At 38.4% G+C, this 27968-nt stretch overlaps 1 protein-coding gene across 8 annotated transcripts in view; it reads left to right on the top strand.

Annotated features, from left to right (window-relative positions):
* GRID2 (glutamate ionotropic receptor delta type subunit 2) overlaps window positions 1-27968 on the top strand; it is a 677007-nt gene that overhangs the window by 394791 nt on the left and 254248 nt on the right. For all 8 annotated transcript variants that reach the window (XR_010439884.1, XM_064711069.1, XM_064711071.1 and 5 more), the window contains one exon: window positions 14213-14418. Coding sequence is in view for 7 of the 8 variants with exons in the window: in XM_064711069.1 (XP_064567139.1) it covers window positions 14213-14418 (206 nt within the window). In the remaining variant the exon portion in view is untranslated. The remainder of the gene's footprint in view (window positions 1-14212; window positions 14419-27968) is intronic.

Below are 27968 nucleotides of genomic sequence, written 5' to 3'. Positions count from 1 at the left end.
TATAATTAATATGTTTGAATAATTATATTTGAATATACTGGGTTTAAATTATTCAAGTTTCATTATTTAATTTAAAAATACAGTTTAGACACCATGCTATTATGTCCTTGATATCTGGGTAAGACCTTCATAATGGTGTGACTTATGTAACACAGATGCCAGCCTGCCTGCAAGGAATTAGTTTCCAAGCAAGAGCTCATTCAGTGACACAACATCCTCAGATGTGACCTGTGGCAAATATTTAGACTCTGTACCAGCCACTCTGGCATTCAGAACTCAGTAGTCAACAAGTAATGCCTTACTAACCAAGAGAGGCTGGTAATCTGACTCTGATTAGTGATCACCATCCCAGACATCAGGACAAGGTGCAAAAAAACCCCCAACATTTTGAATTTAGTATATTCTGAGCAGTCTGTCCCCTTTCTAGCCATTTGTGTGGCTTGGGCATTTTGAGGGGGGGGGTTATTTTAGGTTGTTTTTTTGAGTTGAGGGGTGTGTGTAAGTAGTTTGGAATTCATACCATGAATAAAATTATTTTAAATGTAAGGTGATATTTAAATTAACCTACAACTCGGAGTACAGCTATTAGCTGTGCAATGGTATGTTTCTTTAGACTGCATCAAGCAAAATCCTTGATTTCAACAGCCATCCTAGGGCAGCAAGCCATTTCTGTGTTCTTTTGCTTCCTACTGTTTCTTCATAAAGATTTTATAAAGATGCTGATTTCATTGATGGTTTCCCTCTCCATTTTTAATAATAAACAGAGCAGAACTTTGAGATCAGCATATCTAACTTGAGGCCTCGCATTCTTTACTGTGATAACTGGCTCTCCATTTCTTTTTCTTGCTCATACTGGAATGCCCATCTAATCCTTTGCAGCCCTGTTTCAGATGAAACCATTGCATTTCACCATTAAGTTTCAAAACCATTGTTTTTTGCCTGTTCCAAATCCTTTGACCTAGTTCTTGATCTATGACAGCAGTTTTTCACAGACAATGATGACATTTTTTGATTAGTAGCCCCTAGAGAGTAATCTTGCCACATTGTTATAAGTGTTCACAAATTATATAATTTCTCCCCTTTTCCTGCTATTTTATTGATAAACTGAAAAGATTTCTCCTATATTAGCAGTTTGCATTTTCTCTTCCTGAATTCTCTATTGATGGAAGAAGAACTAGCACAGAGAGAGGGATGAAGAAATTAATGGCATGAAAAGAGGAACTAGAATCACTTTTAAGTGGATTACAGAGTGAATAAGTCTGAATTCAGTATTTCCCATACTTTGAGCAGCAGGTTGGACAGTATAATGTCCTGAAATTTCATCCAACTCTAATAATTCTGTCATGTGTGAGAAAGCCACTATTTAGATGTGTCTCTAGACATGAAATATTTTTACAAAAGAGAACTGTTCAAGTGTCATTTGGAATTTTTAAAAAGAGAGTTGGCCCAAGAACTCCAGAAGACCCTGAGGAAGGGAACATGGCCGTTATCTTCTGTGCCTATTTTAGAAAGAAGTCAAGACTGGGCATGTAGATATGGGGTAGGAGTCCAGGAACAATCCATCCCTTTGGTCAGCATCAGTGCAGTTCAGGGTGGTTGCAGTTTCCTCTGGGAGATCCCAGTCTTGTACCTCAGCTTCCCTGAGAGGTTCTGCTGCAGTGAGACTCATTTTCTCAGCTCATACAGACCTAAAATAAAAATCTTCCTAAAAGTTTTGCTCAGTGTAACTGCTTGCAGCAGTTACTATTAGGCATTTTAATAGAACATTTAGTATTAAACATTAAAGTAGGTGGGAGTTTGATACCTGCATTGGAATTTATTTCATATTAGGAGCAAATTATTGATATGCTGTGCACAGCTGTCTGCAAAACTGACACCTGTGCAAGCAGCAATTTCTTGCCCTGGTAATATTTTTCATGTGCAGCAATCATTCCTTCTCAAGGTGTGTATCATAACATGAAGTGGTGTCTCCATAGCAGTAAATGACACTTGACAAATAATGGGGATATAGATTCTGGTGCATGTTGATCCCTTTTTTTGTCTCATTCTTGCCATCTTTTTCTATGTTATAAAATGTCAAAGCAATAAGAGACAGATTCCAGCAACTATCAGAATTTCACTACTTTCCTTTCCAATAAATTATTTTGTGTAGTCATTTGATTGAATTATTTAAAACAAAATACTTTAGTTGTATTACTGAAATTATTTCCAGCAATAATTTTGCTCTGTGCAAGAAAATGGGCCTTTCATATTTGAAACAAATTTTCCTACAGTAAAATTAGGATCTTATCCATAGTACATACTGCACTAAACCAGTTGCCTTGCACATTTCATAAAGGCTTCAAACCTTTATGTGTCAATTTATCAAAATCAAAGGTTTTAAATCCTATCAATACAATTGATTTTGAATTTTATCCTGCAGTCTATCATCGATTGCTTTTCATTTTCACATCAGAGTGTTTTTTGTAATGGAAATGTTTTCTGAGGATTTGAGAATAATTTCCCCTATGTTAATCCTACTTAAAAATCTCAAATTTTAATTTGAATCTAAGTAGATGAGTATATCCAGTTTTACTGTTTTAACTCTACTGTACTAACATGTAAATCTTACAAACTTCACGTCTACTTAAAGGTTCTTTACTGATAAGGGAAGTTAAGTCTTTGAAAGAAGCAATTCTTTCATTAAGTCATAACTAACTGGATGTTGTGAAAGTGAGGTGGAAATGCACTTCTGAAATAATTGACATCTAAGTTTTCAAGTTGTTTCTTTTCTAAGAAATTTGAAGATAGGCTGACTATTTTAAGACAAAACAAATGACGCCTTGATAATTGTAAAAAATCTTATTTTTCTACTCTTCACTTTGTTATGCTAAGTAAAGACTCCAGAAAAGACATAGTCTTTTCTAAGTGGTAGAGCCTCCCTAGTAACAAATGTGAAGCCAGCATACAGTCGGAATTTAATTAATAAGTGGGAATGTAAGAAAAAGGAACATGTTAAAGTGAGCAGGCTTAGGTGATATTTGCTGTATTTCATTTGCTGTAATTGTATTTTTAGTGTATAAATTCATATGAACTCTTGAAAATCAGAACAAGTTGCTTTACCTTGCATTCTTCAAGCATGATCTAGAGCAAATGCCAGTGCTATCAGTCCCCTTGTATTGAGTGCATTTTTTTCCTTCTGGTAAGACAAGTTAGGGCCTGTCCAGGACATGAAATCTCATTTTGTTTAGGAAAATTTAATACATGGATATTAAAAGCATTCAAGAACAATTCTGCGCTTCTTCAAAGGCTGTTAAACAGAGTCTTCTTGCAGAGATAAAGAGTAGGCGGCATGAAATGCAGCAGAATTATGCAGCAGACTGATGCCTTTCTCAAACTGCTATTAAATTACTATCCACACAGCATGTAGAAGCCAAATCATTTGAGCAGCCAAATCAGCTCCTACTCGCTTCATTCTTGACTGCTCAGCTCAACGTGTAGGATCTTTGTGCAGAGGGGATTTGTGCATCTCCTCCTCACAAGCAGATGTACAGACTGGGAGGCTCCTCCTCTTGTCTGAATTCCTCCTTAGGTGCATCAGCACCCTTTCAGTGAAGGCATTTTGAGATTGTACACTGTAAATGTATAACTTATCCCTCTGGAGATTGCCAAGTTTGGATTTATAAAAAGAATCACTGCCATCTGTAAACACTTTGAGCAAGTTTGCCAAGTTATTAATATTTATGGTTTCAAGTTCAAAGCAAGCAAAATGCAGTTTCAAACAGCAAATCCTACCTGATCCACAGACTGGCCCATGACAGTGGCCAGTCACAACATGAACAAGACACATTTCATGGAATGAAATAGTCATTTGAGACCAGCATGTGTGAGCCCAGGCCATATGGGCAGAGTGATTGAGCTGCAGTCCCCGCACACTGTTGGGTTTTATCTCTGTGGTGTATCAACAAGGGAGAAGCTTTTGCAATTTGTGTTTTACTCCTGGGCAGTTTACAGCTTACTGTATTTTTCAGGAAAAAAATGTAGATACTTTTCTGTAGTGGTAAATTCTTTATGAAGGAATCAGTCAATCACTGCAAGAACATAGTTGTGAATCTCGTGCAATTTACAGTGTAGGTATCTCTGCATTTCTAAGATGAAAGACAGAAAGTCGAGCTGTTTGGAAACATTTATTTTTAATGTATTGTTGCTGCTAAAGTGGATAGAAAGATTCTGCTATCTTCCCATTGAAAGGCTGAGGGAATAAGACTTTTTCTGGAGAATTAATTTTATCTTCATCCCAATTCTTTTATTGTGGTGATATTAACATTTTAAAACCCTTCTGTATTTTTTATTAAAAGAAAAAAAATCTTTTTTTTTTCTTTTAATATAAAATTAAAACCCCACTTCTCTTTCCTGGTTTTTGGCCTAACCTTGTGCATTTCATCCCATCATGCTTTTGGTGTGCAGCCATCACTGGAGATCTATGAAATATTTACCAATTCCAGAACTAAGATATCTTTCCTTACAGTTTTTTGACCTTCCAACTAATACTTCAAATATTTGGCAATGGATATTTGCCATTCCCTTAGGCATTATTTTAATTTTAACTTTTGTAAAGAAGAGAGAAAAAGCAAGCTTTAAGGCTATGAAGGGGATTTGCTCTGTGAGGCTGAAGGAGGCATTCCCACAGGAAACAGAAGTTGTTGAAGAATTGTCAAGACTTGGCTGGAGCAGAAGGGAGGAGGTTAGCAGTAAGAGACTTTAGTGGGCACCTGTCTTGAAAAACTTCCTCATGGATCTCCCTTCTTGCTCCTTTATCAAATACAGGGGTTTCAGATTATTTCCACACAAGGAAAGGATGAAGGCAGCAGTGTGAGGTACCTGGCCAGTAGAAGGTGTCTCAAGCTCAGTCTGAGAGAGGATTTTGCAGAAAGAGACAAAATAGAATCTTAAGGCGAGCGCAGTGACATTTGCATTGTGGAGAAGTTCAGCCTAAGTAAACAAGTCTGTGAAACTATGAAGATAAAAGAGGATTATCCCCATCCCTACCCCAGAAAGGCAGTAGTTTTCAAATAAATTTGAAAATTTAGAATTTGAGTGCTGTTCCTGAAAGATCCCAGCAAAACAAGGGTTATACCTGAAATCTGAAAGGCTGAGCTGCTTGCAGAAGGGCTACCCTCCTGCATTTCAAGAGGGGTGAGATTCTGAGATAATGCCCATCTCTATGTATGGGCCCCAAATTCCCAGTATTTCCTTTAAAATCAGTATAAAATAAGTGGTCCTGTGGATCTCTTTCCTGCACATATGTTTTCCAGAAATAAATATGATGACCACTGACATAGATGTGCTTGAAACCATAACATTTTCTAATCGTTTTAAGTTTTAATGCAAGTTTAATAAAGACTCATAAAAGAATCATGCTCTCTTTAATCGATTGCAAATGCTTATAATTACCCTGAGGCTGTTTTCAGCTGCTTGATGACTATAATATTCTCAAGTCTGTCTCCAGACAGTCTTAAAACTGTTTATTACTCATCTGGCTCTTTGCCAGCTTCCCGTACTCATTTGCTTCACTGTGCCTTCAATAAACATGTAATTAATTCAGGCTTATTACTGAACCTTTTTTCTTTCCCATTAGTATTTATTACGTCATTCAGATAAGGAAAGGAGCATTAATTTTCATCTGTGTAACTTTAGTGTGTCAGGTGAGAACTTCTGTCACAACTTGCATGTGCTGATTGACTTTACCGCTGCAAATTGAGTATATCATTTGGGTGACCCTAAAACGATTCAACTTCTGAATTATTCTATCAAGTTTCTCTAGTGGAAAAGTGGGCGTGCTTCTACTTTTCAGCCACAGAACACTTGGAGGGATGTATTGCAGGAACTATAAGGGAATATGTCAGAAGATAAGAGAGTTTGTCACTCCCTCATGTTGCAGTCCTTAGGGAGGGGATGGGTAAAGTGTTCAAAGGTTTTTCCTGACAGTCCCATCTTGTGTTAGCAAGCTGGGGCCAGAATGAAACTGTGGGTGTTCTCCCAATATCTGTGCAGTGGGAAAAATCTGTAAATTAGGTGTTATTTTGAGGTTTTGCAGAGGTACAAGATTTCATTTGTAGATGCAGCCTGCATCAGAAGAACGGTGATTTATTTAAAGAATAATTGAATACCCGAAGCTTGTACTGATATCTGCCACTGTTTGCTAAATATTTTTCAACTCTCAAGACATTGCTCTGTCTTCTCAGAAGTATTAAAATTAAGTTTGTAAGTTTATGATTTGGCAGCTAAATAAATGAACAGTAATAAAATTAGGAAACTTTTGAGAGAAGTCATTTTTGCACATTGAATTGAAGAAATTGTATCACCATTGGGAAAAAAAAGCATTAATTTGGCACAATAACATCATAAATGTCAATTAATATCATAAATTGAAAACCAAACTTGTCTGTGAGAGTTTTAACCAATCAAGTAAAAGAGGAAGCAGAGAGACAGGAAAGAGCTAGAAAATATTTATAGCAGTATTCCTGAATCTTAGCTTATCAGCTTCACTTTTGTAGGTTATGTTCTTCACATCACCAGTTCACTCATAAAATATTCCTCGTTCTATACTGTAAAGTTTTAATCAACTGGCAATGTTCTTTGGGAAGAGATTGATACAGAGTCAGAGAACAGTTTGTCCTAAGGAAGTTTATAACACACATCAGTCATGGAATGGTTTGGACACCTCCACTAAACCAGGTTTCTCAGAGCCCCATCCAACCTGACCTTGAACACCTCCAGGGATGGGACATCCACAGCTGTGGGCCACCTGTGGCAGTGCCTTACCACCTTCAAAATCAAGAATTTCTTCCTAATGTCTAATCCAAATCATCCCTCTTTCCTTTTGACCTCATTACTCCTCCTTCTATCACTATAGTTCCTGGGGCAGAGTCCTTCTGGCCCCCCTGTAGCCCTCCCTCAGGTACTGGAAGGTTGTTATGAGATCTTCACACAAGCTTCTCCTCTGCAGGTTGAACCCCAACTTTCTCAGCCTGTCAAATATTCACAAATTATTCGCTGCAAGGACATTCTCTTTGTTGTTCTTTACTCCATCTCCCTGGAAGGAGATGCACAGTTCCTCATGCTCATGAGAACCAACAGGGAGTAGCAGTGAGTTATAGAGCAGAGCTGGTGAATTGTACAGACAGACTTGTAAAAAAAAAAAAAAATATATATATATATATATATATAGAGTTGCTATTTAATAAAGACTTTTATCTACACAGAAATATAAAGGTCTGTCATACAGGATTTACACATAATTTTTTAAGTTTGGCATGACTTGAAGGCACTAGACAGGGAAAATTCATTTCTTTGCAAGAGGTTATTTCACTCAAAGGCAACCCATAGAAGCCTTTTGGAAATCTCAAATGCAAACTGTAGTCAAAAGGGAATTGAATGAAGAGATAGAAAGCGGGTTATACAGTCAAAAGTACATGGATGGAATATATTGCCATGTCAGCCTTCACAAGTGATCACAATCTGACTTCCTTTCTATTTTTTAAGAAGTTACAGTGACAGCAGATACTCTGAAGGATTAGTTCTAGCTTCATTCTTATTTATCTTTTTTTATTCTTTGCTTTTTCCCTCTTTCTTTCCAATCAAAAAAAAGGAAAAAAAGAAACTCAAAGGAAGCATCTTATGTCAAGCCTCAGTAAGGTTCAAAACTGAAGTCATGCAGGATTTGAAACCTGCAACTGTTCATATCTTCCCCCTAATACAGATTCAGCTCCTCAAGACTATCTGTACTGGTTTTTCTTATTTAAAGGATAATTTCTAATAACTCATAATGTGACACAAAAGTAACTAATGTAAATGACATTTGAATGAACCTTTAAAATAGGGATTATATAAACATTTAACTAGTCCTAAAATAGTTCATATCAAACAACAAGAATTGAAATCACCTGCTTATATTTTAACTTGAAATGGAAATGTCTTCAAAAAAAGAAAAAAGTATACCAGAATTTTTTTTCTTTTTTCTCCGTTCAGTGATACTAAAAAAATTGAGACAAATTGGTGTCTTCTTTTTTATGTGTAAAATTTCAGAAAAGTGCAAATAAGGGGGAAAAGACCCCAGTCATTTGTGCCATTTACAAATGTTCAGTTTCTCCCAAGATATATGCCCACTTCTTAAGCTGCAGAAATTCTGATAATATAAATGAGATTTTGTATGTAATTAAGAATTTGGGCTTTAATTTATTTCTCATGAGTTTGAACTACTGCTATATTCTCTGAAGTTAGATCATCTACCTGAAATTGCTCAAGTAACTTGTCCTTCTTAGCTCCAAAATGACAATATGAAAGAGCTGGGATGATTTTTTTATAATTAATTTTAATTCGGAGGTACAACAAATTACATATAAGGTGGTTAATGTGAGGGAATCCCACTGCTGGGAAAGTAAAATGAAGGACTGTTACTCAATCATCCTGCTAAATTGTTATTTTCCTTTGTCTGGATCTTAACCATGTTAATAGAGATCAGCATGTGCAGAGGAATGCAAATACTTTGCACAAGTCTTTACACTGAGCAGGGGCACCATCAGAGTCCAGCTGGAGCTGCACACCTCCCTAGTGTACAGTGCATTACCACAGTTAATAGTTGCTGTCATGTTAGCCAGTGTTGTGGAAGAAGGAAATCACTGTGGTAGATTGTAAAGCTGTTCTTGATAAGAATTTGAACAGTGTTATTTGTTATACAATGGCTTTTCTCATCATCTGTACAAATAAAGTGGTCTTTTGTGCAGATCAGCCAGTGAATATTTATGGCAGGCACATTCACCTTTAGCTCCACAGCTGAATCAGTTGGTATTTATCAGCCAGATACTCTGAGGAGAATGTTCTCACATCTGAAATGCCATCAGAGGGAGGATGAGCTAATGACTGTAAGCCAGGCTTGAGATAACAGAAGTGCACAGTGAGGGCCTTGTGATTTAGGTGGAACACAATGATACAGGTGGATGGATTAATTTATTACCATTAGTGAATAGTGCCGTCTTTCTCATCTCCTGATAATAGTGTGAGCTGGAAAAAAAAAAAAAGCAAAAGCTTTGCATCTACTTGTAGATGTTTCTTTATAATAAGGGTGTAAGAGGTGCTTTAGCTTATGAGTTATTTAGTATTTGCCGTTCATTTTATTCAAGTTGTAAAATCCTTGCTGCATATGCATCCTGGTATTCCTGTATGAGATGCCTGAAAACCAGCATATTTTATTCTAGGATGCCCTGATTATTAGGCTTTCTGCAAAATGGATTAGGGGACTTATTCCCTCTGTATAAAACAGAGATGGCAAAGGAAAGTTATGTGGGACCAGAGAGAGCAGTGAGATGAGATCTGGTCCCATGATTAAACAAAGCCTTGTGCAAGAATCATAGAATGTTCTGAGTTAGAAGGGACCCACAGGCTCATTGATGTCCCACTCCTGGCCCTGCTCTGAACAGCCCCACAAGTCACATCATGTGCCTGAGCTTTTTCACTGAATGGTTCTTATGGTTTATGTTAGGTCTGAGTGCTCCTGACAGGCTGCTCATTTAAGAAGATTTAGACCCATAGTCTGTGAAGGGCACTTTTCCTGAGCATGCTCTGTATTTAAGATACTCACATGTTTCTTGTGCTTTCTTCAGTGTCAAAAAGATTCAGTGAGAAGAAGGTGTGTGAGTTCATGCTTCATTTCCTAAATTCTTAGATGGTAACTGACGCAATAATGGCAAGTTTGGTGAAGCTGTCACCTGAGTGCAGATCTCAGCTGGAGCAGTGTTATACTGAGTACCTGCAATTGAATATATCAGCCAGGTCTGCAGAGCTTCAGAGGCTCTGGGCCTGGAGCTCTCCTCTGCAGGAGGCTCTGAGCACAGTCAGGCTGGTGTGCCCAGTGCCAGACCAGCTGTGCACCACCACTGCAGCCAGGAGACCTCCCTGTAGGCCTCTGCCTTGTGACATGGTTTTGTATGCCCAGGAAGGACATTTCCAACAGAGACCTTGATAAATTTTTCTTGCTTTGTTTATTAGCATTTCCAGGCCAACTTCACAGCCTCTTAAATTGAGAATAGTTTTGGTTATAAGGAGAATGTTTGGGAATGCTTCTTTTACATTACCAGCCAGGCTTAGCCCTCTAGATGATGCTGACTACAGAAGGGTACTCTGTTCTTGTGCACACATGTGTAGACTGGAAGTGATGGCTGTTCAGTAAAAAACAGGAAATGCAATGCTAAATAATAGTGGCATTGAGCTGGGAGACGAGGTAGCAACTTTGTCTTTAGCATTGATCTGTTTCTACATGCTAACTTTGGCTTTGATCACTAAGGAGGATAATTAATACTGGTGATAATGGGAAAACTCTTCTGGATTTCTGGCAATGACTGTGACTCATCTGATTAAAATAGAAAGTAGAAATGTGACTTCTGGCTGGGCAACAGGTTGGTTGGCGAGCAAATTCAGGGTAAGAAACACCTGTGTTCCAGACATGAACAGTCTTGTGTCTCCTCAGTAAAGCCATCTGTGCCACAGGTTGCTTGCCAGATTTTTCTGCAGAAGGAGTTGATCTATTAGAAAGATGATTCCACAGTTCGGCGTGGATATGTGCCACTTGCAGACAATCCACGCAGGAAAGATAATGCTGCCCATTCAGTGGCAGCATCTGTTCTTTGGCACACACTTTGAATATGATCACTGCTAGTGACTCACTGCTGAAATATTGGAAGCACCATCATGATTTAAATAGCATTTAAATTGCAGGGTGTTTTTATGTGCTTTCTGCTGTTTCACAGAAGCAGGTGAGCACCACCAATACCTCTATTCTGCTAAGGGTAAGCTGAGGTATAACCACAGTCTGTATTTATTTCCTGCCCATGTCTCTGTGTTGTACCCATGCCAAAGACAGAAGTAATAAAGAAGTAGGAATCCTGGTTTGGTACATTTTCCATTAGAATGTTGGTGTTTTCCTAATAGCATGTCACACACATGCAATACGATTGGCACAGTCACCTAAAAAATGTAGAGAATTGTGGTGTTGTGAGGTCCCCAGGATGAGGTGCGAGATGAGAATTTGACTCCATGTTCTCAGAAGGCTAATTTATTATTCTATTCTATTCTAGGCATGATACACTAAAACTATACTAAAGAAAGAGACAGGATACATCAGAAGGCTAAACAGGAATGATAATGAAAGCTAGTGAGTGACTCCTCAGAGTCCAACACAGCTGATGGTGATTGGTCATTAATTAAAACAATTCACATGAAACCAATCAAAGATGCACCTGTTGGTAAACAATCTCCAGACCACCTTCCCAAGTAATCAGATAATTATTGTTTTCATTCTTTTTTTGAGGCCTCTCAGCTTCCCAGGAGAAAATCCTGGGCAAAGAGGATTTTTCAGAAAATATCATGGTGACAGAGAATAATACTGAATCTCTTTTGTCCCATCATTTAGTGAAGAATCAATGGAATGGTTTCATTGTTTATATGCAGATCTTCGTGGCAAAGAAAACCATTTGATCCTATAATCTGACTTCTGGGTCAATGCAGAATATCAGTCAATAACTCCAGTGTGTTTATAAACTCAGATCAAATTACATTATGTCCTTGTTTTGAAAAAGGACCAATGAAACTTTGTTTGGAGGTTCCTGCTCACCTGTTCTGGTGCCAGAAATATATGGATTTATGGGACAGATTTTAAGTCCTTATAAAGGCATTCATAGCCAAGTAAATTTTCTTCCTGGTATTTTGACAGCATATTTAGATCCCATCTACATATATATGCTCCTTGTGATTTTGACTCATACTGACTTATGATTTTAACTTCAACTGCTCAGTTTAACCATCATATGATTTAATTAGTCTGGATCCTCAGTAATCCTCAGAGTGTGTGAGCCTCAGGAAGTTTAGAATGAAGGGGTTAAAGTAGAAAGAATTTCTTTTATCATTTGCATAAAACTAGACATATTTGTAGCACTTCAAATAATCTTGTTGGTATTTAAAGTGCCAAAAATTTCTAACATCTCTGATTAGATTGAATCTAATTTTCCTGATTTAGATATTAAATAGAAGCTGTAATTAGTATCTGATTCTCTTATGGAACTTTATTTTTAGGGCATGCATGTATTTTATTCACAGTTAAACTATCATACAAGTGTTTAGTGATACTGATATTTTGGCAGTGTCTAGAGAGTGAAGTTTTGGTGATGAATGTCTAACATAATAGCTTAAATGCCTAAAATACCATTTCTTTCCAGTTCATGGTATTTTGGAGCTCTAGACAGGAGACCCAGCTTGGTGATTGTGATGGACTTCCAAGACTAACCCTGTTGGGTTACTCTTGAGTACTGTTTGATTACAAGCTGCTGTATGGCTATTTCTTCATAATTTGAAGCATCTCAGTAAACTGGGGCTGGAGGAGAATATTAGCATATTCTGTAATATTCTCTAGTTAGTTGATGCCTGCTGGATGTAGGCAGGGCATTTTTTCTCCTGTGCAGACTGAACTTTGTTTTCCTAATATTACTGTTTGTGGCACCCCCCAAGAGCAGGGGGCAGGGGAAGTTGGTAGGTCAGGACAAAAATCTGAGTAGCCAAGCTGTTGTGAAAGTCTAATTGGAAGCTTTCTCAACTATAAGATATCTCATGCAGACACATAAGAAGCCTGTAGCTTCAGGTCTGACCATTCTTCTGGAAAATGAGTGACTGAGACAAGAAAATTCTGAGGAATTCCCTCAGAGGCTGGATCTAGGACTATGCATCAAAGGGAGACCAGATTGAGTATTCTAATGGGAGAAATATTTTCTGGTGGATTTTAACCACAAATGCCCTCCTAAACCTGAGGAACCTTTATTTTTTTTGAAGAAATGTTTGAAGAAAGAAATTTCTACAGAAATTTCTCTTTATGTGGCATTGCTGATTTCCTTCCTTTTGCTCTTTTCCCTTTCCCATAGTGTGTGTTTCAGTTGGTGTGTGTTGTGTTGACTGCAGGGCTGCTTCTTTCTCCCGCAGCTGAGAGCAGTTGGGTGTGTGGGAGGCTTGCATGCCAGCAGGGAAGGAGGGATGTCCTGCTGAGTGTCCTCTGGGACAGCAGGTCACAGTGACTGCTGGAGGGGACAGTCACCTTGGGCAGCTGCTTGCTTAGCTCCTGAAAACAGCCTGAGCATCTGCAGTGGTGACTAGGGGTCAGATAGTGAGGGCTCAGTGAGGCTGAAGGGATTTTCCTGAGGTCCAGGAGGCCCTGATCTGACTTGTGAAGTCATTGAATGGTTTTAATTTTTAAACATAAACATTGGAGTTTTAGTTAAAGCCATCCAAAAGAGCAAAGGGAAATAAAAAGTCAAGCATGCTTGTGAAATTCAGTGCTGGAAAAAGCCCTTCCAAAGTCTTGGGCCAGCTAGAGGCAGCATAAAAATGTGAAGATTACCCAGACATTTCAGTTTGGTAGACTATAAACGTGTTACAAGCCAGGTAGTAAACTCAGTCAGCATTTTGCTGATCAAGTCTTCCTTTCTACATCATTCTTAAAGAAGGGTTTACCCAGAGTGAGCCAAAAAAGCTCTACAGGAGCAGTTTGCTGGGGAAAATTTACTAAACTCAGCCAGTTGTATGAGATGAGACCAGACAGTATCATTGCAACAACTGTATATGTGGCTTTTGTTTTGTTTTTGAAGAAAATAAATAGTTGTGAAGTTTAGAACAACATTAAGAGTTTTTTATGAGTGAACTGCCCAAGTTTCACTTAGATACATCAAGCTACATAGCATGGATGACATAGTTTTGAGTTTCACAAAAGAAAACAATCTCCTTCCTGCCTTTCTCATCCTCAGTTGTCCTCCAACAACCCTTGCCTGAAGGAAGAAGTGTGTGATGGTCACCATGGTCTCATTGCCCTATATGGATTTTAGTGTGAAAGTCCTTTAAGAAAGATTAGGAACAAGTGTGATAATTGAATGGCCAAATTAGGAAAATTTCCAAAAGTGTTTGTAGATTTTTTTTCTAATGGCTGTTTAGGACAGTAGCTGTTTTGTGGCCATTCTTTCTCTGTCTTAGTACTTTAAGAACTGCAATGAGCATAGCTCAGGAAGAGCTTTAATGAATGTTAACAGAAAGCCTGTAGGGAATCTGCCTGACGAAGTTTCTGTGAGATAAATGGAACAGTAACTTGTGTCTGTTTTTCCACGTACCAATTAATATCTTGTTTGCCTTCTCCTTTTTCTAGATATCCGTGGAATACAAGAATTTTTAGACAAAGTATCTCAACAGGGAATGGATGTAGCATTACAGAAAGTAGAAAACAACATCAATAAAATGATCACGGGGCTCTTTGCCTCTATGAGAATAGAAGAACTGAACCGCTACCGGGATACCCTGAGACGGGCCATTCTCATCATGAACCCTTCCACAGCCAAATCATTCCTCACAGAGGTATGTCTTTTAATGATAGGTTAGCTTCTTGTTTTGCTGACCAAGATCACAGTGACCTGTCAAAAAGTATAGTTTATTTGACTTCATAATGGTAATAAAAATAAACTCAGGTAAGCCCCCCCAAGTAAAAATTCAAATATTCTCTATTCAAAGATCAGCATGCAAGGGTGTTTACTCATGTTCCTAAATGTGCATGTACATTTAAAGAGAGAACAAATAAAACCTCATCTTGCATGAGCAAAAGCATTTAGGAACTATACAGAAGAATTACCCCTCAGACTTCTGTTTGAAGCTCAAAGGTATTGTATTGCCATTGTGACCCACACTACTGAAATATTTACAATTGAAAGTTTTCGTATTTAGAGAAATATATATCTTATATATGTATTTGTGGATAAAATGTATTTATCTAATAGAAATTCTATTCTTTTACATAAAATGATGTTGATATTGTTGTCTTTTGTGCCAATGAATAGTAGTGAGAAGTAGTGGAATATATGGAAAATTTGAATTGCATGAAGAGTTTGAGGTGATAGTCTAAAGTCATGGTTTCAAGCAATATGGACCAGATTTTCAAAAGGTTCTTAGGGATTTAGAGACAAAAGACCTGCACATTGCATTTTACCATAAGTTGTGCAATCTTTTTAAATGAGTGGCATGGTTCTTTTTACATGGCATTGTGCCGTGTTTCAAATGTGGTTTTGCATGCGTGTATATTCTTCATTATCAACCAGAGCTTAAAAATCTCTGTTTTGTTCCATAGAAATACACGTTCTCTCTTCAATAATTTATCTTTGGATCTGTTTCTAACTTGCATTACTTTTCTTCTGTACTTAGCTATTACCTTGGTCTTGAGAAATTCAAGCTTAAAACCTACTTCTGCATAAAAAATACTGTGTATCCAGTCTCAAGTGAATGCCTTTTAGAAACATTAGCTAGAAGTTGGCTTTCTTGCTTTCTTTTTCAAAGTTTTGTTTGCCCTTCATTTGTTTTGGCTGGGTGTTTTACTGTCCTCATTACACACTTGAAGCTTGCTAATTCTGAGTAATGAGGGTCTGCTGTTCTATCTAAGTGTGTGTAGTGCTTCATAAGGTTTAAACAACTTGTAGGCATATTTTGATTGTTCTGCAGTGTTTTCATCACCCATGTCACAAGCGTTTTATTTTTTGGTAAGATGCATTATCAGATATTTAACATTGCAACTTCAAAGACGAATAGTTGGGAGCTCAAACTACTATAACTCAGCAAAACAAAACTCCTGCTTTGTTCTTACAGAGAAACACTTTTTAAAAGAAGATACATTTTATCTCTTTTTTTACATACTTGGGCATAGTAACAAAGTCATTGTCATCTTTTGAAGCTGTTGCCAAGAAAGTAAATTTACTTTAGAGTTCTTACTTTGGCATTGGCCACTCAAGACTTCAAAAACCAAAAGACCAGTAAAAAAAACAACAAAACCAAATCCTAATCCCCCTCCCACCAAAACAATTCCTGTATTAAACACCAAAAAAATCCTAAAAAACAAGACACTCATAATGCTTCTCCTTTTGTGGTGTCTGTAAGTCTACCAGGGAAGATCATTTTCTTCTTCTGCAACTGTGGTTCAAAGACTCTCACATCAGCTCCATATTGCAGGTTTTTTCCAGGATAGCAGCATTTATTTGGAGTATAATATGTGACTGATAAATTTACAGGAGCCTCTTAATAAGAAGGGTTACTCAAATAGAAATGTGATTATTGCCATAGCTTATTTATGTTAGTGAGAGGAAATGAACCAAACAAGTGAGCTACAACACAAAGTCTTTGCAAAAGAAGTTTGCAGGGGTTGCTTTTCCAGTGGATATTAAAAACTGTTATTTTGAGTCAAACCAGCAGCTGTTCTATAGGAGCAAAGAAATTATAAAGCTCTATGGACTGCCAGTGGGCAAAGATATTCCTAAACAATTTAATGATCTTGCTGTTTCCAAAACCTGTGCCTTGTCCATGGTCAGTTTAGGTGGGAAATTCAGCATAACCTAGTGGATTTAGCTTGTAAACCTTGTGATTATAATAAGAAAAAACTGCATATGCAGAAAAGCCCTTTGGGCTTTTTCTGCCCAGTAGAAGTTTTTGGCTGCCTCGCTGGATTCAGCTGTCTGCTTCTCTCCCCAGACCTCACATAATCTCTGCTGCTTGGTCCCTTCTTAGATGACTGCTCTGGCTGAACCCTGTCATTGTTCAGCTGAGAAGAGGGTTCATTCACTCTGCAACAGCTGTAGTAAGCGTGGTCTTGATTACTATGCAAGTAACAACTATTGCAGAGTAAATAGTCAGACACTGGCCTGTGTAAATAAGCAGTCTGTAAACTGGAGTTTGCTTGTGTAGAATTTATCTTTGTTCAGACTCTTTGAAATTCAGTGTTTGAAATATTTTTCTTCTTTTTTTTTTTTTTTAAGCAGTATTGCTTTTTATGTTAGGCACTTCTTTCTCTCCACCTCTTCCATCTCTAGAGCTTGCAGAGAAGAGATCTGTACTTACACTGTTAATAAAATAGAGATTAAGAAGTAAGTACACTTCTCTGGCTGTGGAAATAAAAGCCTACCTTCTCTTTAAACACTATGTATTAATTTGCCCTCCATACAGCATGGAAAGGCAGGAAACTCTGGGAGCAAGTATCACAGTATTCCTCCTTTCTTGCTAAAGGATTAATGTGAAGTGAGAGGGAGGGGCCAGCTGAATTCCAAAATATCCTTTGTTGCTTTGAGCTGGAGATGGAGGGAGCAGAGGGAAAAAAAAAATTCTTCTGGAAGAGTGAAATTCACTGGGGCTAAGGAGTGCAGAGGTTTGGAGCTAGCAGAGACTGACACCTCTCCGCAGATGAGTTTGTGGCAGCAGGAAAATACTTTGCCAGGGGTATACTGGTGACTTGTTCAGGTTTGATTTTTTTCTGGTGCAATTCTTCTCTACTCTCAAATAGCTGCCTAGGTCCCACAGGTGAAGTAAACTTTTCCCACTGAAACTTTTGTGATTACTAAATATCCTACTGTCTTGCACAAAATTTGCTGTGCTGTCTGATAGCACTGGTGACGGATGTGAACTGTGTGTCAGTTTTTTGCTTTATATTTTGGGGTGGAGATTTTTTTTGCTCATGTTCTTCTGATTTGGGATGAATATCACAGATAGGAGAAGCCATATAAGGGAAAAATAAGATGTCCTTAGATTAGATGTCTTTGCCAGCTCAGCATGACAACAAAAATCACAGGCTTCAAAAGTCAAGTGTGAGGAGTCTGGGTAGGAGCAGGGTCAGGCCAAGGAAATCAGGTGGCAGCAGAGGTTCTGGGGATAATGAAACAAGTTTGAGTAACAAGACTTTGGTAAGCAATACTTTAGTACACAAGCCAGATGTCCTCCACTGAGCCAAAATGCTGTCAGTACATCTCTGCTTTCAGGTTTTTTTTCTGTTTAGCTAAGGAAGCTACCTTATCACTTGAGTGCAGAAATTGAATGTGTTCTTCTCTGTCGGACTCCAGGAGCTAATAATGGGACTACAAAGGAGGGACAATGCAGCTAATTCAATCATTTATTTATAGAGAAAAACTTCACACATTGAAAATCCAGTAAGCCATGTGTGAAAGAGCCCTAGCATCAGCCAGGGATTTTGATGGAGCTTTGACAGGCAGGTTCTGGAAGGCCTGGGTGTAAGTGCTGAAGGAACTGCTGCCTCCAGCCTCTTCTCAAAGGAGGGATTGCCAGCCAAGAAACCTCAGCCAATGTGACTGTGCATCTTCCTGCCACTTGCAAGGTCCCTTCTTATGCTTCTGTGGCAGGGGTTGGTGGTCTCATACAAAGAGAAGTGAGAACATTTTTTGGCTGTGCAAGCAAGATTCAGCAGTTTATCTAGCAAAATTTTCAGAGCATTGGCAATGTGTAAAAGCCAACAAAGCTCCTTGAGGCATGACAACCTCTAGCCATCAATGCAGTGAGCATTGACACTTCCCAGGTTGGAGAGTACCACTCCTCAACTCTCTCTACACTGCATGGTTTCTGCAGCACACTTGAAGTCACTAAACCCTATCATATCCAGACTTCAAGCATGCTGGAGATATTAGAACTGTTTACTGTTAAACATTTAATAGAAGTTAAACTCATCTGCATGAAAGAACTGGGTTATAATTATTGAAAAGGTGTATTCAACAAAAATAGCTGCTGCCAAATCTCTGAGTTGCAGCAAATACATCCTGTATGTTGGCCTGTGTGTATGTATTATGTTTATTGCACTAACTTCTATAGGTACTGTTTTATTTGTTTATATTTATTCTCAAAGAAAATTAAAATCATGTAGCTTTCGGTATTAGTATAATCTACTACTCATGATTTTGAAAATAAATTTCCTTTTTTTCTATCCCAGACTAATATGGGATTAAAATGAGTATAAATACTACAGGCTAATGTAGTATTAAAATGAGATTACCTTGGATGAAAAGAAGCTACACTGCTACTTTCATGAATAAAAGAACTTGATAAATGAAATGGTAAAATATACATGGAAAATAGAATTAAGCCTATAAATTAAGTACTGAGGAGTTCTTGCCATGTTGTGGGCAAGTGGAAAAAAAAGGAAAGAGTGTTTAAGGAGCAAATGTAATATAAATTGCCTCATGTAATTGAACTTTCGACGTGCTTTTACTCATTGTTACTGTGAATAGAATGAGAAGTAACATTTATTCTGTGGAATGAGATCATTCATGATAGAAAAAGCCTTGATTTTTATTATATTTGATTGTTGTCTCTCTGTTGAAAATAACAGTTATTCTAAAGTGTAGTTATTTGAAAAAATACAGGTTTTTTTTCATGCAGTGGCATAGTTGTTGTTTTACTAGATATTAGATCTGATCATGAAGCAAATTGTGAGTCTTTGAGATCTATAGACAGGGATTTGCTTTAGTGGTTCATAGTGCTCTAACCAGGCTTATTTCTTTAATCAACTTATTTACTGAGAATTAGGAAAATTTATTCAACTTTTCCAACCAAAAGGTTGATTCAGCCTTTGTGTGTCCAAAGTTTATGGTAACTTAGTCTTTTCTTTTTTTTTTTTTTTCCCCTTTAAAAAAAAATCTTATTTCATGATGGTTTTCTTTTTTATTTTACATGTATCCTAACAAAGACTAGGAAAAAACTTAGCTGTTTATTTTTCTATTCCTTTTTTTATTAATAAGGAAAGTGATTCTGTCTTCAGTCAAAAGCATGATATACAGATATGAGGTGAAGTGAATGAAGTTGAAAATAGGAGTTAAGAATCTGATTCACCTGTGTGCCACTTCCACTGAAATCTGCAGTAAAAATTCAGCTGTTTCCAGTGGGAACGGATGGCAATGGTTTTTGTTCAGGTGGACAGAAAAAACACATAACAGGGAGAGGTAGAGGGCTCCAGACAAGTATCAAGTCCACATAATTCCCATAATCTGCTGAGTTTGAAAGGACCCACAGAGGTCATCAAATCCAACTGCTGGTCCTGCATGGGACACACCAAGTCAGACCACACGCCCGAGCATGTTGTCTAAATGCTTCTTCGTCTCTGTTGGGCTGGTGCTGTGCTCACTTCCCTGGGGATCCTGTTTCAGTGCCCAAACACCTTCTAGGTGAAGAACCTCTTCCTGATATCCATCATAAATCTCCCCTGACACAGCTTCAGGCCTTTCCCTTGGGCTCTGTCACTGTTACCACAGAGCAGAGATCAGTGCCTGCCCCTCCTCTTCCCCCCATGAGGAAGCTGTAACTGCACTGAGATCTCCTCTCAGTCTCCTCCAGACTGAACAGGCCAAGTCACCTCACTTTCTCCCCACATGGCTTCTCCTCAAGGCCCTTCTTATTCTTCACCACCCTCCTTTCAATGCTCTCTAATAGCTTAACATGTTCTTCTATTTCTCCCTTGCCCAGCTGCTGATGCTGAGCCTGAGGTCCCCCAGAACAAGGCTGGCCCTCCTGGGTGCCAGGGAACTGCTGACCCATGTTCAACTTGCCATCAGCCAGGACCCCAGGTCCCTTTCCATGGCACTGCCTTCCAGCCTCTCATTCCCCAGGGTTGAGAGATCCCAGGTGCAGAATCCAGCGCTTTGCCTTATTGAGGTTCACATGGTTGGTGGTTGCCCAGTCCTCTGATTCATCAAGATCTCTCTGCAGGGCCTCTGAGGCAGCCAACATATCCTGCCAGGTTTGTGTTGCCCGTGAACTTACCTAGTATCCCTTCCAGTGCTGCATCCAAGTCATTCATTAAGATGTCACAGAGTCCACAGAGGCCTGAGATGGAGCCCTGTGTAACCCCCTGGTGACAGGTCACCAGTCTGGTGTCACCCCCTTCACTGTGACCCTTTGAGCCTGACCAGTGAGCCAGCTGCTCACCCAACACATCATGTGTTTATCCAGCTGTGTGCTGGACATTTTGTGCAGAAGGATCTTGTGACAGTCAGCACTGAAAGCATTATTGAAATCCAGAAATGTTGGTTTGCCTTGGTGTGTGTGTGCCACAGGCTGCCGGTCCCAAGTATGTTCAGGAACAGGCATCAGATTTGGATTTAGGAGATCCAGAACCAGATTTTCTTCTTCTGCTATGTGTGTGTCTCCATACCTGTGTACAGTGTATATGAGCTAAAAAGTAACATTCCTTTGTGTACATACAAACATTTTCTGCAATGATAAAAGTGTATTCATCTGCCACCTAAAACCCACACAGCGTTTTATATTTTCAAATTAACTCTACTACCCAAACACTTTCTTCTTGTCAAAGTAAAACGGAGTTTGGATGAGCAAGGATTTGCTCAGTTGAATTTGGCAATTGAACTGGTCCAATGATGGGCTGGAAAAATACCGAGGTTTCATGGGAAGCCTGTTGGATTTCCAGTTAGGCTGAGAAGTGACTTGATGGTTTGTCACATGTACAAGTACATCGCAATGTGATAGCTGCTTGGTATTTTCCCATAAACTAATGAAAAGAGTAATTCTTTATCACATTTATTGATGCATGATGCTTATGATGCATTAGATATGTAGCATAATTTGATTTTCAGTATTATCTTTGTCAAAGTTTGTTCATGATTGCTGGGAATTTTTAAACAATCCTATTTACATAAGACACAAGTCAGAAGTCTCTAAAGGTGAGAGTTGTTCAGGCAGTTCCCTTTTACAGGGAAAGTGAAGAATCAGCAGCAGACATATGAACCTACTGCTGTTTTTATCTCCTTTTCCTATAATTTTATCATGAGTGTGTATGTTGATTGGGTTTTATCTGGAAGTGATGGTCTTCAGAGGCCAAAATCAGATTTTTCAGTCAGTGACTCTTTGCTCCTTTTGTTTTCTTGTAAGCTGAGTGCTCTCCTCTTTGAAGTCATCTCTCTCACCTTAGTGTTTGAGCTTTTAGACCTGCACTGTCCTGGAGAGCATATTTGCTTTTTTTGAGTCCATTCTCTACACAGTTGCTTGCAATACAATAAATCCTATTCATTGTACTCCGCTGTAATTGGTTGTTGTGGTTGTTAATTACAAGGTTGAAAAATGTATATATTTTTTTCCTTCTTTCTCCAGCATTAAGCACAGAATTCATAACAAATTGAATTCAAGGCAAATTGAAATACAGGCTTAAAGGATTTTTTTATTTTGTAGGATCTTCGAAATCTCTAGTAAAGGGATGTTCAAAAAATATGCTCAGAATGTCGAACCACTTAAACCACCCTTTAAGTGGCCTCCCTGACTTTTTTTTAACCTGCAAGAAGGGATCTTGAATTTAAGATTTTACATTTGAGATTTTACATTTCACTGAAAATCTGAGCAAATTCTTGATTTATGGTGTAGTCCAATTCCTTGCTTTTTGTGCTCTTGCATCCTTTAATATAGTCCATCCAGCTGATGACTGAATGACTGGATGAGAAAATGACTGGGGTTTTTTTGCTATCAATAGAGTGGCATTGGCTTAGATTTTGTATGCACTTGCTTACTACAAGGTGAAAGTTCAAGGATAAAATATTTCACTTACAGAACAATGAAAAAGAAGTCTCAGTGGTAAAATAAGTCAGCTTCAAGGGGATTTTTGTCATTTGCATCATTACTGAAACTGCAACCTGAAGCAATCCTTTCTGTTTGTGTGTTTTCAGGCAGAGTAAAATTGAGTTTTGCAATGTAGAGTTGGGGGTTTTGGGACAGAATGCAGTGCTTGCTGCAGCCAATGTAATTTATTTTGGTATCTAAAATGAAGCAAAATCAATTTTGGAAATCTATCCCAATGCAGAAGGTCTAGACTTAGAAGAACAGGAGCTGGGGGCTGTCTGCAGGTCCTTTGCACTGATATTAGATCTGGAACTAAGGCTGTGTCTTTGTGTTACTGAGAGGTAAGGCTCAGTATTGGTAGCTGGAGCTCAGCTGGCACATTTGTATTGGCTGTGAAGGTTGTTTAGGTTGTTTGGTTTTTGTTAATTTTTGTTTTGGTTTTTTTATTTTAATTAAGGCTGCTGATAACAGCAGCTGAAGAGAAGCAGCATATGGATATATTTATCCTTGAATCAGCCATGCCTCACATGTGAAAAGTCAGGCCTGACTGATGCTACAAGTCTGGTGGTACCAATATACGTTGTGAATTGTACCATGGTTCTCTAGTCTTTTACACCCTCAGTGTGGTGTTGGTGGCATGAGGAGGCACTCACTGAAGTGTGTGTGCAAGGCCAATATGTCCCAGAGCACTTGTGTGATTTACAGCATAAGAAAGTCACACCTCGTGTCTGCATTTTAATTATTTCAGTATTTTCTTCATTCTGGCTGTGTGGTGTTTAGTGCTGCGGCCTGTATTACTGCTAGATATTCCCATGGGGCTGGTTTCCATCCTGTGTCACACTGTAGCAGAGTTGAGAGATACATACCAGATCTACCTCTCTAGTGACAACAAAAGCTGTAGTGTGTTATTTTTTCTATAAAAACAAAACTTTGTTGATGAAACATGCTCACATTCATTATAGAGGTGAATGCAGGATAATATGACTATAATTGATCTGTGCCTTGTTGCCTGTACAAATACTTATGGTATCAGAATTTGGGCAGTTATATAATAAAATTTTTGTCTTGGAATACAGTAAGAAAGAAACCCCACACTGTATGTAAGCTCTGACCAGTATTTTGTATTGAAAGCAACAGTTAAACAGCTATTGTGTTTGAGAGAATATAAGGGGAGATTTAGTGATTAAGTACTGAGTAGAGGATGTATTATGTACTTTGAGAATCTCATAACATTTGCTGTTGTGCAAACAACTGTTTGGTTATGCTCTCCTGTAATTGCTTTCTGTTTCTCTACATGGCTTTCAAAGACTCAGTAATTGACATCCTCTTCTTTGGGATCTTGCTGGGTATGCTGTTTCTGGACTAAAACAAATAACTGAGGGGCTGACCTCCCATGATCTTCAAAGATGTAATAATTATTTTCTTCTTCAATTTGTGTTGGCTATTCTTTGTTCTGCTTTCTTAAATTGCTATCATACTTAATTAAATTCTCCTGTTGTCATACCAGCAATTTTAATTGGATGTGATAGTCTTGGTTACTGCTTATCCTTCCTCCCTGCTTTTATAGCCTCACTATAAACATCTCTGTTGCATTCCTCTTGAGAGACAAATGTCTTCCCAAGGAGAGTAAATTGCTTCAACCAGCCAAACAGAGTAAATAAATTTAAAAAAAAAGAAAGCAAGCAGGCACATTAATGCAACAAAACTATTACACACACATTGGTAGAGACAGACAGTGTATTAAAGTGTGTATTTTCTACATAACTGAGAGTGGCTGATTCTTGTGTTATAAAAAGCGCACTCTGAACATCTGCAAAACTAATATGCAGTTGATTGCCATGGGATGAGTGTCTCTTTGAAATAAAATGACAGCTAGAGAGGATTAGTTTATAGCGGAGATAAGATCTGACAAAACTATTTCTAATCCAATCCTTTCTCCAAAGCGATGTTGTCTGATTGGCAAGACTGCTCTGCCTCCTTCCTTCTCACCGGAAGAGAGAGGTATAGTCATTGCATTAGTTTATCCTGGTTTCCAGAAAATATAACTGATTTCATAGCTACTGTGAAAATTCAGTGTTGAACATTTCTAACCCCAAAACACAGTTAATTTACTCACAATCAATTATTATATAAAAGTTTGTCCTTCAGTTAAACTGAAATGAAAACTAATAGCCATTATTTCTTCTGATAACATTCCTTGTGACACTGAAGGAGCTCTCATTAGTTTGTCTGAAGTAAAGGTTGAAGTTTATACCCTATCACTCATTTTACAGTTTGCTAGGAGTTTTCTTGTGAAGTTTTGCTGAGCAAGATCTCCCATGGTTTTTTCTCCTTTTTTTCAGATTGTGTGTGGTAGTTTTATTATGGCTGTAATGTTTTTGCCCCATATACTTGTGATCCTTGTGTCAAAGCAAATTCTTTCTTTTAACATTTGGTCAACCAGATTAGATAATTATCTGCAAATAGATTAACAGCATGTTAAAAAAAATTCTTGGTCCACCACTAGAAAGAACGGCTACAATGATGGGTACCTGATTCAGATTGCTTTTGTAGACACTTCATAATCAGCAGTAATATTTTTGAAGACTGTTTTAAGAGAATTTATTCTATTTTGGAAGCACTTAACCAGCTAGCTGATTTTATGGCTTCTACAGTTTCAACAGGAGTTGGGGACTGCTGATGTCAAGAGCTAATTTTAGATTTACACATTATAAGTTTCTCACCTCCCCACATAATTTTTCCCTAGTTAGGACTTCTGCTATTTAGCTTATTTTTGAATAATTTTTAAAGATTCAGGAGTTTTTTGTACCAGATGTTCTTTTTTTAAATGGAATATTAAATAGTGCTGCGATTCATCTGCGAATTTCCATAAATGGAAGTAACAGCTGCTTCTGCTGATTGTGAGAATAGGTGTAAAAAGTATCACTTTGAGTTTGTAAAAACGTGCTTTCTACTGGTTTCCTGGGTCGTCCTCAGCAAGGACCCTCTCTTTAAATAAGAGCCCTGTGCTTGCTTAGGGGCTTCACTTATTTTGTCTCCTCTTACAAGTGACCAGGCAGTCATACTGAGAAGGACTTGGGGGTGTTGGAGGATGAGAGGTTGGACATGATCCAGCCACGTACATTCACAGCCCAGGATGGGCCACACATCCAGCTGTGGATGCCCCATCCATGGAAGCGTTCCAAACCAGGCTGGGGCTCTGAGCAGCTTGCTCTAGTGAAAGGTATCCCTGCCTGTGGTAGGGGAGCTGGAACTAGATCATCTTTAAGGTCCCTTCCAACCCAGACCTTTCTGGGAATTGCTGAGAAAGGGAATCAACATTTGAACATTTGTTTTTAGATCGATAAATATTTTGATCTTACAGAAATTCCTGTATTTCAGAGCAAATAAAGAATCACAGAATGGATCAGGTTGGAAGGAACCTCTAGAGGTTATCTAGCCCAACCTCCCAGGTCAACTGGAGTCCACTAGACAGGTTATTCAGGATTATGTCCAGATGCCTTTTGACTATCTGCAGACAGGGAGACTCCATGACCTCTCCAGGCAACTTATTCCAGAGTTCAGCCGCCCTCACAGCAAAAAAATTCTTCGTCATGTTCAACAAGGAGCAGCAGGAGTTTATGCTGTCAGCACAAATTAATTTAAAAAATAGTTGCTACACATGAACATCAGAGGAGGAATAGGAAATTAGCAAGATCATAGTCTTGCCCTGCTGTGTTACAAGATGAAAATAATCGGTTTTGTTTGGTCTCTTGTTCTTTATCTGGCTTCTGAGCCAGTATTACTTAGAAGTTAGATGGACACAAATTCAAAGGAGATTAAATGAGGAGATAGATTTTGTCAACCTGCTTTAGGAATTCAGCAAATGAAGTTGCCTTTAAGAATGCTTTGCAGAGGACATTTATTTGGTTATAAAGGCACCAAGAGCAAAGGCTCCTTTTAACCCATCCTCAGGTAGCTGGAGACAGGCCAAAAGAAGGCCTTGAGGCAGGGCCTTAGCTTTGGGAAGTAGACTGATTCTCATCATGGGACTGGGTATTTCTTAATAGGACTTAAAATGGAAAAATTTCCATAGGTTATTGCATATTTTATTCACTGTTTTTGCATTTGACAAGAATTGAGGTGTGCTGGCGGGAAGCAGAAGAGGGACAAAGCGAAGTGGATGTTTCAAGTTTTCTCCAGGTTCAATTAAGCAATGATGAAAGCACCTTCCCACAAACTCTATTTTAAACAGAGACCAGCAAACATAACATGCTTGGCATTTTTAAATGCTCTGAGAAATGAAAGGTTTTTATGTACAATATCCTTAAAACATTTTCATTTCCTGGAGATGTATGTTGTGCTGAAATTTTCCTCTCTCCGGAGAGAGTTGCTGTTAGGTCTACAGAATACCTGTTTCATATCCCCTGCTAGTTCTTAGTTCACCCTCATGGTAGTGATGTAAATGCAGGTCTGATTTATAATTCTTTGATTTTTTTTTTTTTAACATTTTGCCTTAATTTCAACGGGGGAAATTAGTAGTATTTATTATAAATAAAACCATGTTTAATTTATATACTGTGTCATGTATATTTATCTAACACATGTCTAAGCCAAAAATTATGCTTGTAGAACAGAAATCAAATTAGTAGTATGCTGGTGTAGAATCAGTATTCAAAGAATAAAACCTGTGGTTTCTATTCTGTAAATTACTTAAATGTTAGTAAAACTTCATTGACTTGAAGATATCAGATCCTGACTGAAGCCAACTAATAGGTTTTTTCCATTAAAAGTTTTCCATTTTCTTCTGGTCTGTGCTTCTGAGATAGGCAGGCAGATTACCTGAGGGCCTCGACTCCGAAACATATTTCATAGAATTTCAAAGCTCTGGCACTTCATTCCAAGTTGGAATAAAACCAGATTTTCAAACATCTACATCCTCTGCAGGGTTATGTGACCTCTCTTTACATTCGACTTTTCTCCTGACTAGCTTTCAAATTTACTTCCAAGCCAAGCTCTTTGCGTTTCAGCCTGTTGTACTGCGGTCATGGGTCTTCCAGCACAGAGAGAACATCACTGTCTTTGCTGTGAAGGCATTTAGGTATCCACACTGCCAGCTGCTAAGGTTGGACTGAAAGTACTTTTTCATTGTCCATTTAATCAATCTTCATTTTACTCTTGTTTAGGAAGTGGCTTTCAGCCTGCCATTACTGAGGATCCTAATGAGGCTTGCAGCAGTGAGTGCAAGCACACTGTCAAAACGCAGAGAGCTGAGCGCTGGCCTCGAGCTGGCTGACAGACTCATGCAGGCTGAGGTGCACATTGAACAAGGGAGGAGGCAGAACAGGGTGAGGGAACTCATAATGTGCTGCCACCTCCCCATCAGAGCTGTCTGGTCACACATGAAGTGTGTGAAAAGACAAAACCCCTCAGACTGTACTCCCTAGCTTTGCCATTGCTTGTGGAGATGGAGATTTGAGGCTTGGTATTTATTTTCAGAAAACAGTATTGAGAAAATATGTGATTGCATTTGTTTTAAATTTAGAATTTAATCT

The sequence above is a fragment of the Zonotrichia leucophrys genome, chromosome 4, assembly GCF_028769735.1.
Source record: "Zonotrichia leucophrys gambelii isolate GWCS_2022_RI chromosome 4, RI_Zleu_2.0, whole genome shotgun sequence".
In the NCBI taxonomy this organism is placed as follows: domain Eukaryota; kingdom Metazoa; phylum Chordata; class Aves; order Passeriformes; family Passerellidae; genus Zonotrichia; species Zonotrichia leucophrys.
Note: the sequence above shows the minus strand (reverse complement) of the source record. Positions and strands in the feature narration are given on the sequence as shown.